At 39.5% G+C, this 22,176-nt stretch overlaps 1 protein-coding gene across 1 annotated transcript in view; it reads right to left on the reverse strand.

The window, feature by feature from the left end:
• LOC124776375 overlaps positions 1–22,176 on the reverse strand; it is a 352,178-nt gene that overhangs the window by 236,704 nt on the left and 93,298 nt on the right. Inside the window, exon 4 of the mRNA XM_047251339.1 lies at positions 8,436–8,506. Coding sequence (XP_047107295.1) covers positions 8,436–8,506 — 71 coding nt within the window. The remainder of the gene's footprint in view (positions 1–8,435; positions 8,507–22,176) is intronic.

Genomic DNA, 22,176 nt, shown 5'->3' on the forward strand with positions numbered 1-22,176 from the left:
AAGAAATTCTGTATAGAGGGTGGATTGCTAAGCAAAGAAACCAAGTTGGGACTGCAGGAAGTGATACCAGCAAAGCTAATCAACCACGTGCTACAAAAAGCTCATCTTCACGTATTATCAGGTCACGGAGATTACAAATCTACCAACAGAAGAGTAGCAGAAAGTTATTGGTGGAGGAGTAGGCAGACTGACGTAGACCAGTATGTGTTGAATTGAATACAGCACCCACAGGGAGCAGGTTTTTGTTGAACCTGAAGCATAAGTACCATCTAAATTTCTGGGGAATGACGTTTTAGGTCCACTCAATAATAAATCTGCACAGAATAAGTATGCACTCACAATCATAGATCATTTTTCAAGATACATAGAAATGGTCGTGATGCCAAACCAGCATGCAGTGGCACAAGCACTTGTGAATAACTGGCTACTGAAGTTTGGAATGCCTGAAACAATAGTAACAGACCAGGGAATGAACTTCATGTATCAGATCTATTCAAGGAATCATGTAAGTTATTGAATGTGAACACGTTAAGCACAAGTCTTCTCCATCCACAAGCCAATGGAAGTAGTGAAAGAGTGTACAGGACAATTGGGAAGATGCTTGGCCTACATTGACTCATGTCACACTACCTGGTATGTCTATTAGAAGTATGTTGTCTCTGCCTACAACTCAAAACAGCATAAGAACACAGAATTATCGCCATATAAAGTAGTATATGGTCGTAAAATGCCTTGGACATTTATCATATTGAAAACAAAGAAAGGGGAGACTGGAGAGTCTGTCGAGGAATTTACCAGAGAGATTAGGGACGTCTGGAATATAGTAAGGAGGGCAAATACCCGAGCACTGGAGATAAAAGGAAGAAGCAGTGGGCCTTACGGCAATAATGCCATAGTATACGATTGGTCGGTGGGTGATGCTATCAACTTCATATACACCAAAGGGAAAGGGAAAGAAGTGTTACTGCAAAGTATCAGGGGCCATACCAAGTGGTAGAGACTATGTCACCAGTAAATGTCAAGATTCAACTGCCAAAGAGAACGACAACTGTGCATGTAGGGTGGCTGAAACCCTTTCAAGGGAGACTATAAGTTATTTCAGGGATAGGAGATGCAGACCAGAAAGGAGGGAGTGAGGAGAAAGGTATCTGAAGAAAAAAGTTGTTATGAATGAAATGGCAACAAGGAACCCGTATGGATTAAGGCCTAGGTGATAGTAATTTAAGATTTTTTTTTATTTTAGGTATCGATTTAGTGTAATTAGCATAAGCAGTTGCAGAGCAGCAATGAACTGAAGAGGGTGGAAAGCAATAAGTATTCCCGCCTGTAGGTGAGGTGCGGAGAAGGTGAGATGATGCTGTTCATAGTGGGACTACTGATCTTTGTCGAGGTGGAGGCAGAAAATCCTAAGAAATTTTGGTCTTATGTCAAAGCGGTAGGTGGATCAAAACAAAATGTCCAGACACTCTGTGACCAAAATGGTACTGAAACAGAGGATGACAGACTAAAGGCCGAAATACTAAATGTCTTTTTCCAAAGTTGTTTCACAGAGGAAGATTGCACTGTAGTTCCTTCTCTAGATTGTCGCACAGATGACAAAATGGTAGATATCGAAATAGACGACAGAGGGATAGAGAAACAATTAAAATCGCTCAAAAGAGGAAAGGCCTCTGGACCTGATGGGATACCAGTTCAATTTTACACAGAGTACGCGAAGGAACTTGCCCCCCTTCTTGCAGCGGTGTACCGTAGGTCTCTAGAAGAGCGTAGCGTTCCAAAGGATTGGAAAAGGGCACAGGTCATCCCCGTTTTCAAGAAGGGACGTCGAACAGATGTGCAGAACTATAGACCTATATCTCTAACATCGATCAGTTGCAGAATTTTGGAACACGTATTGTGTTCGAGTATAATGACTTTTCTGGAGACTAGAAATCTACTCTGTAGGAATCAGCATGGGTTTCGAAAAAGACGGTCATGTGAAACCCAGCTCGCGCTATTCGTCCACGAGACTCAGAGGGCCATAGACATGGGTTCACAGGTAGATGCCGTGTTTCTTGACTTCCGCAAGGCGTTCGATACAGTTCCCCACAGTCGTTTAATGAACAAAGTAAGAGCATATGGACTATCAGACCAATTGTGTGATTGGATTGAGGAGTTCCTAGATAACAGGACGCAGCATGTTATTCTCAATGGAGAGAAGTCTTCCGAAGTACGAGTGATTTCAGGTGTGCCGCAGGGGAGTGTCATAGGACCGTTGCTATTCACAATATACATAAATGACCTGGTGGATGACATCGGAAGTTCACTGAGGCTTTTTGCAGATGATGCTGTAGTATATCGAGAGGTTGTAACAATGGAAAATTGTATTGAAATGCAGGAGGATCTGCAGCGAATTGACGCATGGTGCAGGGAATGGCAATTGAATCTCAATGTAGACAAGTGTAATGTGCTGCGAATATACAGAAAGATAGATCCTTTATCATTTAGCTACAAAATAGCAGGTCAGCAACTGGAAGCAGTTAATACCATAAATTATCTGGGAGTACGCATTAGGAGTGATTTAAAATGGAATGATCATATAATGTTGATCGTCGGTAAAGCAGATGCCAGACTGAGATTCATTGGAAGAATCCTAAGGAAATGCAATCCGAAAACAAAGGAAGTAGGTTACAGTACGCTTGTTCGCCCACTGCTTGAATACTGCTCAGCAGTGTGGGATCCGTACCAGATAGGGTTGATAGAAGAGATAGAGAAGATCCAACGGAGAGCAGCGCGCTTCGTTACAGGATCATTTAGTAATCGCGAAAGCGTTACGGAGATGATAGATAAACTCCAGTGGAAGACTCTGCAGGAGAGACGCTCAGTAGCTCGGTACGGGCTTTTATTGAAGTTTCGAGAACATACCTTCACCGAAGAGTCAAGCAGTATATTGCTCCCTCCTACGTATATCTCGCGAAGAGACCATGAGGATAAAACCAGAGAGATTAGAGCCCACAAAGAGGCATACCGACAGTCCTTCTTTCCACGAACAATACGAGACTGGAATAGAAGGGAGAACCGATAGAGGTACTCAAGGTACCCTCCGCCACACACCGTCAGGTGGCTTGCGGAGTATGGACGTAGATGTAGATGTAGATAAGTGCTGTTCACCAAGCATGAAAACATAGTTATCACCACTAATCGTTGTGTGATACAGGTGGTATTTAGCACATGGGGGATGCATAATGAGGTGAGAAAATTGGGAAGAAGCATTCAACAAATTCCATACAGGAACAGAAAGGCACAGGATACCCAAAGGAAATGCCAGGGTATGTGAGATAGTACATGGGGCATATGAGAAAGTAAGAAGTTAGGTGACCCAGGAACTGAGTGTTATCCTACATACACAAAGGTTGGATCAGCACTGGAGGTTGTCTTATGAAAACAATATCTGTCACTGCTGACAAGGAAGACATTCAAAGGGTGAACAACACCATACAAGAGGTTAAGCAGTGGGCAAAAGGGAACAAAGCCACGAGTGACTGCCACACTACATAGATTGTAACTTCAGAGAAGGACATAATGGACAACACACAACTACTATGACACTTGCTGGAGAAGTAATGCAGTATGACAGAGCTGCAGAAGAGGCAGTTAATCAGAATATCAAGGAACTACAAACTGAAGTAGAAATCTTACATAAGGAAGTAGTAATGACAAAATGGTAGCAGTCTGTAGAAGACTGTTTGTGAAGAACGAGGGAAAGTAACAGAACTACAGGAGACTATGCAGCAGGCTGTAAGAGGTCAGCTAGGGGTAAATCTCTTGTCAGAGCAGCATTTAGAGGATCTAAGGAAAGCACAGAAGGAACTACTGCCGGAGTTGAGGTTGGTTTTAGAACCCGAGCACAAAAACTTACCTTTTTATTTTGAGGTAGCCACAGCATCAGTGAGAAGTCGTGAAGCAAAAGTTTACATTTCCATTTCTATACCAGTGACAGGGAAACAAACATGTTACAAGTGCTACATAGTTCATTTATACCCTGTCAAGTGGGGAATATTGAAACAATTTGTAAGAGAACAAAAGGCAACAACTATTATTAATTGCAAAACACAAGGGAAGAAATGTACAGATGGAGGAAATGAAGTTTTAACAATGCTACTAGGGGAAATCACAGTCAGTCAGAATATGGTAGTAAGAAGGGGGCAGGATTCCTGCACAGTGAAATTGCTAATGAGACAGAAGAAGGTAAAGGAATGCTATAAAGAAGTGGTCAAGATAGAATTTTACTTTCAACAGGTCGAGGCGCATTGGTTGTACTCTACCTTCGACAAGGTGGTAGTAGTGGCTAGTTGTTTCGAGCAAAGGAACCTTATGTCAGCGAAGAGGCTAAAATTAAACAGGACCAGTTTGTTATGAAAGGGAACAGCTTGTGAGATACTGGGGCCTACTTTCCATATGATCACTGCAATTTTAGGGATAACTCACCTGAATGTTTCACAGCATCATTTGTACTGCCCAGAGGAGCCCTTGGAAATGCTACCTGCTACAAACCTAACTAGCTTAAATCAAACTCTAGGGCCAGAACTAATGCAGTCTATAAACTTGCTTCTGAACCAGCAGGAGGGACAAGTCTCCCGGAAACCTTACTGCAACACGTAAATTTATATAAGAAAAATTAGTACTGGAAAGAGGCAGCACTGACTGTTGCCATACCAGCCACTGCAGATACACTTGCTCTTCAGAGCATAGTCCTTCTTTTGGCACATAGAAGATGAAGCACAAGAGTGAGTTCAGACCCAGCCATCATTCAGGTTCCAGTGGATTAGATACCCTGAGCATAAAAGCAACAGAAAGAATAAGAATGCATAAGGGGGTAGTATTGAGGGTAATTAATTCATTTTAGCTTGTGAGTTTGCAATAGAGAGAAGTTATTGTGTAGAAAGCCCAGTAATGAAATAAGTTCCATAGTATACGAGTCAAGGAGCAGGGCTAGGGTGCCTATAGAAATGTGTAACATTAAGTGATAGCATTAAGGAAACCAATTGTTAGAATAATTCTTAAGAGGAAAGAAGGCCAGAAGGGCAGGTGGCCAGGAATTATAGTGTAAAGGATAATCTAGTTTGGTCGACCCGAGGAGCCGAGTCCTGATGAAAAGGGGGGAAATTTAGTGTATTGACAGTATTCAGTCAAAAATTACGCCAGAGGGGAAGTGAGCTGCAACAGAGTCAGTCACAGCCAGCACTGTGAAGCAAAACATATCTGACAGAGGTTATGAAGCAGAGCCAGCTGGGCATAATATAGCAACAGCCGACACTGCAACACGTTAGTGCAAGGACGGAAGACTTTCCTGACTTACCACCAAGGCAGTGTTTAGAGTATGTACCTCAAGCCCTAAACAAACATAATCTGGAGCGTATACGAACTCAGCCATTCATGTACTAAAATACTCTCATCTCAGTATCACAGCCTACACCACGAGCCTGTGACACTCTGAGCAACATTTTGGAATGCAGTATAGGGTCTGTTGCTTAACCACAGGACAGGACAGCCTGTCCTGAGACACAAGGCCGGCCACTGCCAGAGCAGCGATCTGCCTGCTTGCTGGAAGGAGGTCACTGCCAAATTTGTAGTACTACCACAAGCGCTGCCACACTGTTATTATGGTCGCAGCTGGAGACATCACTGACTGTGGCATTCGCATGATGCCACACTCAGTTCTGCTCTTTGCACTGTCAGCAATGCCAGACGTTTATTGTTTCACATTAGAGGCAACTGGACGTCTCCAGCAAGCTGATTCTGATATGCTACGGCTGAGGGACAGAACAAAGAAGTTAATCAAACAAATCCACTGCTGTAATGATGCCTTATTTCACTCTCCATGAGTGACAATCCAGGGGTCATCTAACAGTACAGTCTGTTGGTAAACTGAAGAGCGAGCAAGTCCCCACTATGCCAGCCCAGCTACGTCAAAAGGCACTTCTACAGGCTCTTTCACAACGTAGTACCGGCCCTGCCGCAGTGCGCGCTTTTAATCTGTGGTGACGCCATGTACAGATATGTCTCGGCTGCGTTTATTTTTAGACAAATGCATTAAGACCATAAGGAATACAAAAAACGATAGCTTCTCCCGAAACACAACACTATAGAGTAAATAATATTAACATAAGAACGGAAGTCAGGATTCTACTACAAACGTAAAACTGAATGCCTGTTCGTGTGCATGTATGTTCCTCTATTGCTATTTGTAAAATGAACCCCATATAATGTAATCAATTGTAGAATTTAAGGCTTGTTCTTACTTTGTGTTTCTACTAAAAGGTAGAAGTTTTCTTTGAAGGGCTGCATTGAAACTTAAGAATTCTTGCAACATGTTTTAAAAGTAAGCAGAAATTTATAATTTTATGTGTTGTATTAGTCCGATTTGCATTTTTTTTTTTTTTTTTTTTTTGTCACTGTCTTCGTTAACATGTCTCAAAAGTATGCATGCAATGTTATGCATATTGGGTATTACTCTGTTTCAGCTGTCAAAAAGGTTACATGTGTTTTGGTAGCATCAACGATTATTTGTATTGTATAAAAATAGATTAGAGAATCTGTATTAAATTTTGTTATAAGAATGAAATAAAGTGTATGAAATTTTTAGAAGTGTTAAATATTGCTTTTGGTGAGCCTGTAACGAGTAAACCAAGGGAATACAAGTGGAATAAACATTTCAAAGCAGGCCTTAAAAGGACAGCGGTTTTACAAGCATGGATGAGATTAAAAATGCACAGTTGAGAGACCTATAAACTATCACGAAGAAACAGTTCCTAAAAGTGTTTCGAGAATTGAAAAAACACTGGTATAAGTGTACCGTATGTAATGGGGAATATTTTGAAGAGGATAATATTGCTGTAGATTAACAAATAAAGTTCTTACCAAAAATTAAAAATTAATATGTGAACGCACCTCGTGTGTCAAGCTTTTTGCTTAGAAATCCAAAACCGGTGTACATGTTTCAAAGGAAATTTCAGCAGTGTTTAGAATAGCTATTGTGCACACGTTTTAAGCAATATGTCTTAGAATCAGGTGAATAGTGACCGAGATAGAGATTTGGTGCTCTATAAGCATCAAAGGTTTTACGTGAATTTGAAACTATCTGTAATGATGGGTTTCCTCCCAAAATTATTAGTTTTCCTTTTTGGCGATTCCAGTAAACCATGTGGCTTATTTTCGTGTTCCTTCCTTATGCGCCCTATTGGGTGAGGCTGATGTCTGCATAAATTGGAGACCTTTAATAGGGAATGGTAATATTAGCCAACAGTTCTTTTCGTGTCGCCTCTTTAATACACGCTTTAATCACATCAGCAACACCGAACGCGCATTATTCCTGTTCTTTTATTCTGCAAATTGTATTGGAATGTTAGATGATTATCTATCACTTCCGGATATCGAAGTATATCAGTAAGAATACACAGTGAACTGACTGACACTGGCAACTAAGATTCCATGAAGAGAAATAACATATGTCATTGCACTCCGATCTACTCCACTAGGCAGGTAACGGGCAACAGATTTTGTGTGCACCTGTAGGCTGGTTGCAGCATTCTTCCAGGAAAGGCCACTCCCCCACCAAAAGTGCTGCTCGCTCTTGAGTTTACAGACAGACTATACACAGAATGGCAAGTCTCAGCCATGACATTCTTAAGGTTTACAACTTTCCATGCCAGCAGAACATATGGATATTGTCAAATGTCTGGTATTGTGCTGAAAGCAATTTGTCTTTCAGGTTCAAATTTAGAATCTGGTGACTATTTTAACACAACAGTAAAAGTTTGACAAACTTTACACATAATGTATCACAAGATAATTTTGAAGTTATGACAATGCTTTCTGACAAAAAACTTTCAGCAGTAAATGTGTGCAATTATTTTTTCTTTACCTGCTTACATTCAATGGGTTTAATACAAATGATTTCTTTTTTAATGATGCAAATAAATGTGACCTGTGAAATCAAGATATATAATGTAATTGATGAGTGGATTTTTATTTTCAGTAAAACACTGAAAGACAATGAAATAAGACAAAAATAAGGAACATAAGATACTTTATAAAACAAACCCTCAGAAACTAATTTAAAAAATCAGCAAAAACTAATGCCAAAATTGGCAGAAAAGAACACCAAAATATGTATAAAAAAGTAAAATAAAATTATTTCTTCCTGTCCCTATTTATTAAATATTTTACTAAATTTTGAACAAACTAATAAAGTAAAATGAAACAGCGCTGTTACAACACGAAACTGCTAAGACTGTAGCATACTGTCTCTAGGAATTATGGATAAAATGAGGAATAACATGTCAACTGAGAAAAATGAATACCCCTTATAAATGAAAACCAGTCTGCCCAATTAAATAATTTGTTTCACTGCTACACAAGTACTTTATATATTGAAGAAATAATTGTGTTCTTACTTCTCTGACTTCAGTCTTAAAGGAAATGCATTGGGTGTGGAATGTGCAGATCTCTTAATGGTGAATGATTCCTGAAACACAGAACACAAACAGCAGAATCAAACATTAGTAATGTGTTGCTCAATACCTAGTAAGTTTTTACAAAAATGACCACAACTATAAGTAGTCAAATGCATTCACTGGCATGTTATAAGTTCACAGGATTTGTGCATTATAACAATAACTACAGAAACCAAAGTATTTTTTCCATTAAGTACTGAACAAAGTATTATTTGATCCCCGATGGCTCATTGGTCAACTTCTCACTATTCAAACAAATAGTGCAACCATGACTGGCTCAGAACAGAACTATTTCTGATCTGGCAGGGATCAATACACTAGCAGCTTCTGTAAACAGGAAACTCGACAGAGAATATTCTGCAGAAAAATTACTGAAGGGAGCTTTAAACTCCCACAAAAATTGAAGCAATTCTGCTATCTCAATGTTTTTAACCATCTGTGTCACCTTTGGAGAGCCCTTTGCTAATGTAGCCTACTATGATGCAATTCCAGGTCAATGGGTGACAACCTTAAGCATATTGAAAATCACCAGCAAGTACATGTTCAGAACAACCATCACTGTAAGCATTTCTTTGCAGGCTTTATCAATGGATCTGTCCAAATGCACTTCTCTAGTTTGTCGCCATACACCATTGTGTAAGTCCCACAATAGTTCATTGATACAACTGTTTGAAGTCTTCAGGAGGTGGTAGTTGCTGCTATCACTGCTACAAGACATGACTGATAACCACGTGGCATCATCGAAATTTATCAGAATATGAGCAGGCAACACACATGCACAAGGAGCCATTCACAGTTAGATAAAAGCAGCACCGATAGTGACTCTTTTTGGGAACTGAAGAGAGGCCTTCCCTCTGCACAATGGGCATTGGGTGCACTGCCACACACTCATGTGATTAAAAGCTGAAACTAATCTCAACAATGTGCTGCAGCCAGTAATGAACTAGAGGTTCTCCTGTCTCTGGTTTTAGTTTAATGGCAGCCAGTGCGTAATTGAAAACCTGCATCCCTGTTCATAAGAATGAGAGCCATATGAATATGAATGGCTTTTTTTTTTTTTTACAAAACAGTGCCAGGATGATGACACTGAGGATAAAACTTCAGTCTTCTCACAACATGCGCAATGTCCCATGTTCAGGTAACTCCCCGCAAATGCCGATTTATCAGGTTGCATCCTGCATGTATGACAGTGGTCTCCAACACAATGTTCTTGCACGTTTCGACATGTCTGCCCAATATGAGATTTCCCGCATTCGCATGCAATCTTATATCCACCACATTTTCTAAGGCCAATATCATCTTATACTGAAAACAAATTCTTCAGTTCTGGTGGCTGACAAAAAACACATTTGATGTCATGTGCCTTGAGGATTCTTTCTGTTCTTGAAGACACAGTGCCAAAATACAGCAAGATGGCTGTTGCATATGGGTGCCTTTGCATCTTCATTTACATCACTACACTGACTCGCTTTAATCTGAATATATTGCATATTTGTCTATCAGAAGAACTGTTCTGCTGAAACACCGTTCTTACATGGTGTAGCTCACTAGGCAGACTTCAGTATCCGAGACCACATGGGCTCTATATACCAGAGAGCACAAGCTGCTACTGCATTGTGCAGGATGGCAACGGCTTGTGGCCTGCAAATCTACCTCTGTGAGAGTCAGTTTGTGGTAGGCACAATGACCCAGCATATCATTGGCTTTTTCTAACCTTGACATCAAGGAGCCATTTTTTCCACTTCCATGGTGAACTGAATATTGACTCTGAGGCTCCCATTAGAATTAAGTGACAGAAAATGCTTCCCTAGTGACTGATGGTGCATTATATGCGACAGGAACGTCACATGGTTCCCGCAAATTTACTATCATTGCATCTAAAGACCTCTTCGAACTTCTCAGGTGTACCCTGGGATCGGATAGGTGGAACCACCTGGGCGCTAGATGACCGAACAAAACAACAAGCTAAGGTCACCAAATGTTAAATTATACTTGTCTCAAGGTGAAACATAAGAAGAAAATGCACTACACTCACAGACAATGCAGGGATTTTGGTGCTCAAGAAAGGGACATTGCCTTATAGAAAGCATTTTCAGTGCCGGGTAGGAGGGGCTGCATGCCTTGTTGGACTCGAGGACTGTGCCAGCAGTAGCATAGCTATCGGTAGGCTCACCCAAGCCAGAGCAGTTTTGACAGAGGAGCCAGACAAAGCGTGTCCCGCAACGGAAGGTACGGAGGGCTCTAGGGGTGTGGTAAAGCCAGATTTGCTAAAGGAGTAACTCGATAAAAAAATCCTGGTTCTACAAGCTACACATTGCGCACGGAACTGACAAACCCAAATTGTAAAAAAAGGCAATTGTGAAAACTCAACAGGAGCCTTGGATACTGACAACAGCAACATGGAATGTGAGAACAATGCTCCAGCCTGGAAAAATGAAAGAAATAGCCAAAGAAATCTTAGGAGTTAAGTATTACATTGTAGGACTACAGGAAATAAGAGGGCCAGGAAATAGGCAGATGAACACATCCGAATACCCATTAATATATAGTGGGACAGAGGAATAAACCAGCCAGTTTGGAACATGGTTTATAGTAACCAGGAAAGCTAGGGAAAGCTTATTGGAATCTGAACCCATTAATGTCAGAATGTGTAGACTTAAATAAGAGAGAAATTGATGAACATATCAATAGTAAATGCACCAACGGAGAGAAAGGGGCATAATAAAAGAACAGCTATGAAGATCAGGAAAAAGTATGTTGAGCAGTTCGTAAGTAAGAGCTGATGTTAGTAGTATGAGATTTTAACACAAAAATTGGGAGGAATGAGCATCAACAAGAAGTGTCTGGAAAACATTCATTGCATGAGGAAAACCACATGAATGGGGATCTACTTGCCAATTTGGAGCACAGAATAATATGATTAAGAGTATGACATTAAAGTCGGCAGTCAGTGGAATAGCCAACCAGACTGACCATATTTTACGAAATGCCCACCAGTCCACATCGTTATAGACATATGGAGCTGCAGAGGGACAAATTGTGATTCAGATCACAATCTGGTAAAACTGCTGTTAGTGAATAGCAGTAGAACAGAAAAGAGAAAGACCTGGAATTTAGACAAACTTAAAATTACTGAAGAAATGAAAAAAACACCAACTAATACTAAAGTGAGAAATTGAGCAATGAAGAGACACCAGCAGGAGTAGGTGAAAGATGGAGTAGGATTTAAAAAGCCATTAAGGATGCTGCACAAGAAATAACAGGCACTGGAAGGAACCTAGGAAAACAAGATTGTTACAAAGAGAAACCAGAATTAACATGGAACAATATAGCAAAATAAGGAGAAGGGCTAGCAGGCTGTGCCAGAGAATGACAAGAGTGTGGACCAAGAACAAATATCAAGAACTAGAAGAGCTAAAGGAACAGAGTGAAATGAGAAAGTTCTATTGTGACATAGGCAAAATGAAGAGTAGATTTGAGCCAAAAAGATACATGCTCAAGTAAAGATGAAGAAACGCTAAGGGAGAAAAAACAGATAAGGGGCAGAATACCGCAAAGACACACTAAATAACAGCCCAGAAGAACAGACAGCCACACTGGAAGAAAGAGGGGAACAGCGCAAGAAAACCAATGCTGTAAGAGGTTTCTCTGAATGCCCACAAGATAAAAAACAATCAACCTCCCTTGTGAAGACTGCATAATCTCTAAATTACTTAAATGTGATGATGACGATGATGATGATGATGATGATGATGATTGGTTTGTGGAGAGAGAAACTGCACGGTCATCAGCGCCCATACAAAGTCCCAATTCTTATACAGTCCATTTTTCCACAATTCAATCAAGACACTGTTGTAAATGATGAAGACGATGATGATGAAATAATAAGGACAACACAAACACTTAGTCTCCGTGCAGAGAAAATCCCCAATCCAGCTGGGAACTGACCCTGAGACCCCATGATCCAGAGGCAAAAACACTAGCCGCTAGACCATGAGCTGCAGGCTCTGAAATGATATGGAAATAAATTTAATAAAGGAGTCGCACACACTAATATCAGATGTATCAGAAACTGAAACTATGCCAGATAACTAGGAAAAAGAAATAATAATCCCGATTTACAACTAAGGAGATAGAACAGCATGCGAAAATTACAGAGGTATAATACTGCTAAACATGACTTCTAAGATCTCACAGGACACTGAATGAAAAGATACAAAAGTGGGCACAAGGCATACTTGGGGAATATTACTGTGACTTTAGACCGTACAGAGGAACAACTGGTCAAATATTTGTGATCAGACAAGTTCTACAAACATAATATAAATCTGTACATCCTACTCATCGATTTCAAACAAGCCTTTCACAGCATAAATCGGCAAGAACTATACAGATTGCTGAGAGAAGTTGGTGCATGTGCCAAATTAATTTACGTAATCAAAATGACAATGACAGATGAAAGCAAAGTAAAAATATGTAACGGGACAAGTGAACACTGTCTTCAAAAAACAGTGAAGCAAGGTGATAGTCTGCTCTCTTACTAAATATAGCTCTAAGATCTAGCCTCAATAAAATCAATATAAGAGGCACTACATTTATGAAAACTAGCTAGATTTGTGCATATGCCAACAAAATTGCACTAGTAGAAAGAAAGCCAACATAATTAAAGAAACGTACCTGGAAATGGAAACAGAAGCATTAAAACTGGCTCATAGTAACTGAAAATAAACAAAATACATGGCCAGAAGAACCCCTAAAGATCTAAATTTAAATTAAAAATGTTTCAAGCAAGTGTCCTCTTTTAACTACCTGGAGGCCTTAATATCGGATGATAACAGCATTGAAAACACCTAGGAAGGAAAGGATACAGGCAAGAAACAGAGCTTACTTAGCAGATTTACTATTCAGAAACAGCCCTATTACAAGAACAACAAATCTCATAATATATACCTACATAGTTCAACCAGTTGTCACATAAGGATCAGAAGTACAAACACTGACAGAGGATGACAAAAACTCTCAGATCCTTTGAGCAAAAAGTACTACGTAAAGTTTATGGACAAATAAGGGAGGCATAAGCCTGGATTATTCACTATAACACTGAGCTATGAGCATTATTACAAGGAAGAGATATTGCAAAATTTGTCAAATCACAAGGAATACGATGGCTTGGACACGTGAAGAGAATGGCAGAGGATAGAATGCAAAAGAAAATAATGAAAGTTATTATCCATTCTGCTAGAGGTAAAGGGAGACCCAGAGGGAGGTGGATTCACGTAATAGAAGATTACATCAACATAGGAGCCTGAGGCTAGAAAAGAGATACAAAATACTGAGCAGCATAGATGAAAATAGCTGAAGAAGCAAAGGCTCACCTAGGACTGTATCATTATAGAAGAAGAAGAAGATACATTGCAGAAGAGGTTAGGAGGTAAACCTGCCAAATTTTAACCAGAGCTCCACCTAAAAAGTTTAATATCACTTCAGCAGAAAGGACGACTGCGAGACTTGAGAGCCGACAAAGACTGTTATTTTATCTGCTGGCAAGAGGAAAGTCTCACTCCGCCAGTTATGAACTGAGTACTACAGCATTGCTGGATGACCCTGCATATCACAAGCTAAGAGAGGATCAAATTGACAAGGTTCAGAGAAATACTTTAGAGGTACTCAACAAGACCTCTGTTCTGACCATCATCATCAAGGACCTGCACCAACACGCTGCAATTCCCTCAAAACTGTATAGCCTACCAAAGACTCATATGGATGGGTATTCTCTTTGGCCAGCAGTGGAATGCCTATCTATTTACTGGCTAAACATCTTACTTCTCTGTTGAGACCTCATAGGCAAATGTGAGCATCATATCCAGACTTCATAGGACTTCATAAGGTGCCTGAAGATGCTTAAACTACAACCATCAGGTCTTTTGGTTAGCTTTGACATATTTTTACAGAAGTATCTCTACTGGACACACTAGAGCTCACCAGTGACAAGTTTGAGAAAGACATTGTCGCACTGCTTAAACATGTTGTTACCTAATTTCTTTGTCCAATTTAGTAATCAGTATTTTGAACAAGTGAAAGCACCACTATAGGACGCCCTTTGTCTCCCACAACAGCCAACTATTTTATTGACTGAACTCACTCCACTCGAATATTCAGTTCACTGTACAAATGTAAAAAGATGGCACCTTACCATTCCTTGGCGTCACGGTTAGAAAAAGCTCACGGTACACTGGGACATACTGTTCACTGCAAACAACTCGCACATAGTTGTATTAGCAGGCCAGAAGCTGTCATCACCCTGTACAGTGCGGTAGCATTTTATGCTATCTGGTACATTGAGCACATGTGGTCTCCAATACAGATTGTCTGCCCAGTGAGCTACAACAGAAAGTTCTTCTGATAGATATGCAGTATGTTCCGATCAAAGCGAGTTCAATGTAGGGATGTAGAAGATGATGCAGAGCACCCACTGCAACAGCCTTCTTGCTGTATTTTGGCAGAATGTCTTCAAGAATAGAAAGAACCCCCAAGAGACATGACACCGAGTACGTTTTTCACCCAACGGCAAAACTGAAGAATTTGTTGTGTTCAGTAAAAGACAATATTGGTCTTAGAAGATGTGGAGTATGTAGGTTCACATGCCAAGGTGAGAAATCTTATACTGGGCAGACACGTTGAACCATGCAAGAATGTTGTGTTGAACACCATCACCATACACACCAGAGGCAACCAGATAAATTAACAGTAGTGGAACTTTGGCTGAAGATGGGGCATCACGTGTTTTATGAGAAGATTGAAGTTTTATCCTCAGTGTCATCATTCTGGGATTGTGTTTTTAAGGTGGTCATACACATTGGTACACAGGGAAACCAGAGAAGAGTCTTTGCATCACGTATGTAACATTAATAAATTTGGATAACAATAATTGAGTTTTCATATTCATTGCACTATGGTTACTGTCTACTTAAACCATGACACTCAAATTAGCAAACTGCAGTAGAGTCTACTGAAATTACTGAAAACTATATATCCTAAATACTATTGCAGATAAGAAAACTTGTGCTCAAACGCATATTTAAAAAGGTGGTTAATGGCCCTTGCCCCCCCCCCCCTCAACTAAAAGTATTCAGTTTATCATAACTTTACATAAACGGCCTTTTTTCTCCCTTGCTGATCGTGTGATTGATGGTTACTTCTTGGGCCGCACTGATACTTGCTTTGGTTCACATGCAGCCTGCAAGCTGGAACCCCTGGCATAGCTGGTATGACATACATAATGCAGCCTGAATCGAAACAACAGAAAATAATGAAAATAAGGGTGTGTTTGACCATCCAGTATATCAGTGCAACCAAAATATCTAATACCATAACAACTTAGTGCATTGCTTCAAGGTGAAGCCTTATACAATGACTTGGAAACATATTACTCTCCAAAACATAATTTCAGTAAGTGATTCATAACAACTGGAGAAGGACTAGTTGAGTTCTGTAATAAATATCAGCTAGTAATAGCAAATACTCTCTTCAAGCTTCACAAGAGGAGAAGGTATACTTGGAAAAGGCCAGGTGATATGGGAATATTTCAATTAAATTACACCATGGTCAGACTGAGATTCCAGAATCAGATAGTGTATTGTAAGGTGTACCCAGGAGCAGATGTAGACTCAGCTCACAATGTAATAGTGATGAAGAGTAGGCTGAAGTTCAAAACATTAGTTAGGAAGAATTAAAATGCAAAAAAAAGTGGGATACAGAATTACTAAGGAATGACAAGATACGCTTGAAGTTCTCTAAGGCTATAGAGACAGTAATAAGGAATAGCTCCATAGGCAGTACAGTTGAAGAGGAATGCACATCTCTAAAAACGGTAGTCGCAGAAGTTGGAAAGAAAAACATAGGTACAAACAAGGTAACTGCGAAGAAACCATGAGTAACAGAAGAAATACTTCAGTTCATCAATGAAAGAAGGAAGTACAAAAATGCTCAGGGAAATTTAGGAATACACAAATACAAGTCACTGAGGAATGAAATAAATAGGAAGTGCAGGGAAGCTGATATCAAATGGCTCCATAAAAACTGGGAAGAAATCGAACAGAAATGATTGTCTGAAGGACTGACTCAGCAACAACCTTCAGTGAAATTAAAAGCAAAGGTGGTAACATTAAGAGTGCAACAGGAATTCCAGTGTTATATGCAGAGGAGACAGCAGACAGGTGGAAAGAGTACACTGAAGGCCTCTATGAGGGGGAAGATGTGTCTTAAGTGATAGAAGATTAGATTAGATTAGATTTACTTTCATTCCAACTGATCCGTAGTGAGGAGGTCCTCCAGGATGTGGAACATGTCAGAAAAACAACAATACATGACAAATACTTACAACTAAAACAAATAAGCTAATGTACCATTCCACAGATCCCAAGTGGAATGATCGTCATTTTTTAATGAACACTATATGAAAGTAATTTTACAAATACTAATGCATTGAATTTAAAACAAAAAAGTTTTTCATTTATTTATAAGGTAATAAACATGTAACACAACTACTATAATACTTATTTACAATGAACACATTACTGCCTGAAATTGTGCAGAAGTTTATATATATATATATAAACAAAGATTATGAGACTTACCAAACAAAAGCACTGGCAGGTCGATAGACACACAAACAAACACAAACATACACACAAAATTCAAGCTTTCGCAACAAACTGTTGCCTCATCAGGAAAGAGGGAAGAAGAGGGAAAGGCGAAAGGATGTGGGTTTTAAGGGAGAGGGTAAGGAGTCATTCCAATCCCGGGAGTGGAAAGACTTACCTTAGGGGGAAAAAAGGACAAGTATATACTCGCGCGCACACACACACACATATCCATCCACACATATACAGACACAAGCAGACATCCTTTCGTCTTTCACTCTCCTTCCCTCTTTCCTGATGAGGCAACAGTTTGTTGCGAAAGCTTGAATTTTGTGTGTATGTTTGTGTTTGTTTGTGTGTCTATCGACCTGCCAGCGCTTTCGTTCGGTAAGTCACCTCATCTTCGTTTTTATATATAATTTTTCCCACGTGGAATGTTTCCTTCTATTACTGAGAAATTCATCAATGGAGTAGAAGGAGTTGGCCACCAATAAATCCTTTAGGCTTCTCTTAAGCTAAATTTCATTGGTTGTTAAGCTTTTTATGGCTGCTGGCAAGTTATTGAAAATGTGTGTTCCTGAATAATGCACACCTTTTTGTACAAGACTAAGCGACTTTAAATCCTTGTGAAGATTATTCTTATTTCTAGTATTGATTCCATGAATTGAGCTGTTGGTTTGAAAAAGTGATATATTTTTAATGACAAATTTCATTAAGGAATAAGAAGAAACAGGAGTCGGTTTAGAGGAGACTGGAGTCCATTATTAGAATCCAAATTTAAGAGAGCTATGGAGGACTTATGATCAAATAAGCAGATGGTATAGATAACATTCCAACAGAATTTCTAAAATCATTTGGGGGAGAGACAACAAAATAACTATTGACATCAGTGTGTAGAATGTATGAGTCAGGTAACATACCATCTGACTTTCGACAAAATATCATCCCCAAAATTCTTGGCCAAGGCCTTAATTTGAAGAAGAAACTTCTGAGAATGTATGTTTGGAGTGTAGCATTGTAGAGTAATGAAACTTTGACTATGGGAAAGCCGGAACACAAGAGAATTGAAGCATTTAAGATGTGGTGTTTCAGAAGAATGTTGAAAATTAGGTGGACTGATAAGATAAGGAATGAGGATGTTCTGCAAAGAATCTGAGAGGAAAGGAATATGTGGTAAACACTGACAAGAAGGGACAGGATAATAGGACATTTGTTAAGACAGCAGGGGATGACTTCCATGGTACTAGAGTGAGCTACAGAAGGCAAAAACTGTAAAAGAATACAGAGATTGGAATACATTCAGCAAATAATTGAGGATGTCAGTTGCAAGTGCTACTGTGAGATGAAGAGGTTGGCACAGGAGAGGAGTTCATGGTGGGCTGCATCAAAACCAGTCAGAAGAATGAAAAAAAAAGAAGAAGAAGAAGAAGAAGAAGAAGAAGAAGAAGAAGAAGCAGCAGCAGCAACAACAACAACAACAACAACAACAACAACAACACAAACTCAGTACCTCTGTTTCTATATATTCACAATTCTGAGTCTTTTAGAATTGGCTCATTTTTCTAGGTAATATCAGTTCCCCTCAAAGTTCAGGTTTTCCAGAAAAATAGTAACTCCATCTGACATTTTGAAACAAGATAGGCACTGACACTTCCTGACAGATTAAAACTGTGTGCCGGACCGAGACTAGAACTCGGGACCTTTGCCTTTCGTGGGCAAGTGCTCTACCAACTGAGCTACCTAAGCACAACTCACGCCCCGTCCTCACAGCTTTACTTCAGCCAGTACCTCATCTCCTACCTTCCAAACTTTACGGAAGCTCTCCTGCGAAACTTGCAGAATTAGCAGGCTTTGGCTAAGCCATGTCTCCGCAATATCCTTTCTTTCAGGATTGGGGGAGAGGGGGGTGTATAATGGAGTCGCGACAGCAATAGCATCCTGGCACCCCTTACATTAACTATGTCAAATCTAGAATGAGATTTTCACTCTGCAGCGGAGTGTGCGCTGATATGAAACTTCCTGACAGATTAAAACTGTGTGCCGGGCCGAGACTCGAACTCGGGACCTTTGCCTTTCGCGGGCAAGTGCTCTACCAACTTAGCTACCCAAGCACGACTCACGCTCCGTCCTCACAGCTTTACTTCTGCCAGTACCTCATCTCCTACCTTCCAAACTTTACAGAAGCTCTCCTGCGAACCTTGCAGAACTAGTACTCCCAAAAGAAAGGATATTGCGAAGACATGGCTTAGCTGCAGCCTAGGGAATGTTTCCAGAATGAGATTTTCACTCTGCAGTGGAGTGAAAATCTCATTCTGGAAGATAGGCACTACTTCATATATATCTCTCACTCTTTGCGGTGTACCTGTAAGCATGCCAAATAGGAGTAGAACTCTAACAGCAAGGAAAAAAGGAAAGATACAATCGCATCAGTATGGCAAGCTGAAGAGAAAATTCAAAACTGTGTTAAGTGTTTCTATCATGTGAAGCAAGGTTCTGAGGGAAAGACTGATCGCTAGATTATGCGCAAAAGGTTGTTCGCAACAAGAAAACATTGATTATGAAGAGATGTTCTCTCCTGTGGTCCAGTATGACTCAACCTAGAGTTATCACCAATAGAAGCTTCACAAGATACGGAAATCTGGCAGTTTGATGTCAAGGGATCTGAAAGAAATTTACATGAAATAATCAAAAATGTGTGTTTTAGAGGACTCAAATATTGTTTGCAAATTGAAGAAGAGTTTATATTGACTCAAACAATAACCACACTGTTGGAGTCAAAAATTTGTACAGTTTATCACAATGTTTGGATTTGAGCAACTGAATACAGACAAACGCTTTAACAGATGACACTGATGTCCAGCTGGCACTTTATGTGGATTACAGCTTACTCATCTATAAGTCTCTAGAAATACTAGAAAAGTTTTGACAACAGTGGAATCAACATATGAAATATTGTGGGCAATTGAAAATACTTCAGTGGATTGAAAATAGAACACAACCATTTTGCAAAAGAAATCTACATAAGTCTGTGTGCTTCAGAAGTTCCATATGGATGATATGAAACCAAACTCCACTCCTTTTGACCCTGGAACCAGTTTGCACAGTAGACAATATCCTGCAAACAAAATGAGGCAAAGGATATGGATAACAAGCCTATCAACAGGTAGTCAGCAGCTTAATGTTTGCAACTGTCTCATGACTAATCATCATGTTCGATGTGAGCATGGTGGGTTGGTCTCTACATAATCCAATTCCTGATAATTGGCATGCTGCTGAAAGTATTATGAAGTATCTATAGGGGACCAAAGGTCTGACCCTAAGGTACAAAGCCAACTTCTGGATTGGTGGTCTATTCTGATGCCCATTCTGGTGGCGACCATAACACTTGTCAGTCAACAACAGGCTATGTGGGCTGCTTAGCAACAGGACTTGTGTCATGGTGTTCATATTGGCAAATGGGTAACAAGGTCAAGAAATAGGCCAGATGTGTAGCTACTGAAGTTGTTTGGTTCCGTGGTTTTCTCAATGAACTGTTTTCAGATCGAAAAATGAACTACACTCTGTCATTAATGTGCTATTGGCTTGATTGAAAACACAGATCATCAAAAATGTACCAAACACTTAAGACATTAAATATCATTATATATGCAAAACTGTTGAAAACCAAGAGAATGAAGATTCATGTTTGTTCTGACAAACAGTTGGCAAATTTGTTTATAAAACCTTTAACAAGAAACAAGTCCACACCAAACAGAAAAGCTCTGTCAACTATCTCAAAAACAAACTCAACAGAATAAGCGTGAAGTATCAACAAAAACAAGCTTGTTATATTGAGTGGTGGTGGAGCTGATCGTCTTGTTTCTAATTTTCCTAAAGAGAGTACACCAGAGAGCACTTATCTATGTTCACTCTGTGAAATTATAAAACAAATACCTTTGGTTTTCTTTACTGTTGTGGTTTCTGTGTCACATTTTGGTTTCTAATAAAAAGAGAAATTTGTTATTTTATCTCCAACTTATTTCACTCTGCGATTTTCTACAAAACATAATTATAGAAATTAAAAACTGACCATAAACTGAGAGAAGAATTGAAAGGAATGTCAAGACAACCTATTTGAAGATATTGTGAAGCATTTACTGGAAACTGAAATTAAGTTCAGATTGTCTCAGCCCAAAATAAGGACATAATACATGATTCTTTCCATACTGTACCCTGGTGCATTTTGTGATGCACTTTATGTCTGTCTGTCAATAGGATGTTTGATGGAAATTTCTGGAAGAATACATTACACTTATTATTTATGCCATATGCATACACAACAAATGTTACCGATAGGTCTTTCACAAGTTGTATGAATGATTCTAGTGACAGAGAACTGTCATTTAAATTTACTGTTAGTCAGCATAGTCTTTATTTCTGTCTTAAGATTTTTCAATGCTAGTGTTAGACTTTCTTGTTCTGATAACCCATTACTATTACTTTAAATGTGACCTAGCCCACAAATGTGAACCCATAGGACTAACAATTGCTATACTGCATGTGTCCATTATTCTTGCCTGGAAATTTACAATGGAAAGAGAATTTAATGATTGAGTGTATGTCCCTTTTTCATATCTGCAGAATGCCTCAGGAAGTCTACACTTAAGTTACTACATACCGCTACACAGGGTTGTATCCTATCCCCGAAGTTATTCAATCTGTATATTGAGCAAGCAGTAAAGGAAACGAAAGAAAAATTCAGTGTAGGAATTAAAATCCATGGAGAAGAAATAAAAACTTTGAGGTTCGCTGATGACATTGTAATTCTGTCAGAGACAGCAAAGGACCTGGAAGAGCAGCTGAACGGAATGGACAGTGTCTTGAAAGGAGGATCTAAGATGAACATCAACAAAAGCAAAATGAGGATAATAGAATGTTGTCGAATTAAATGAGGTGATGCTGAGGGAATTAGATTAGGAAATGAGATGCTTAAAGTAGTAAACGAGTTTTGCTATTTGGGGAGCAAAATAACTGATGATGGTCGAAGTAGAGAGGATATA

Source organism: Schistocerca piceifrons, chromosome 2, assembly GCF_021461385.2.
Source record: "Schistocerca piceifrons isolate TAMUIC-IGC-003096 chromosome 2, iqSchPice1.1, whole genome shotgun sequence".
Taxonomy (NCBI): domain Eukaryota; kingdom Metazoa; phylum Arthropoda; class Insecta; order Orthoptera; family Acrididae; genus Schistocerca; species Schistocerca piceifrons.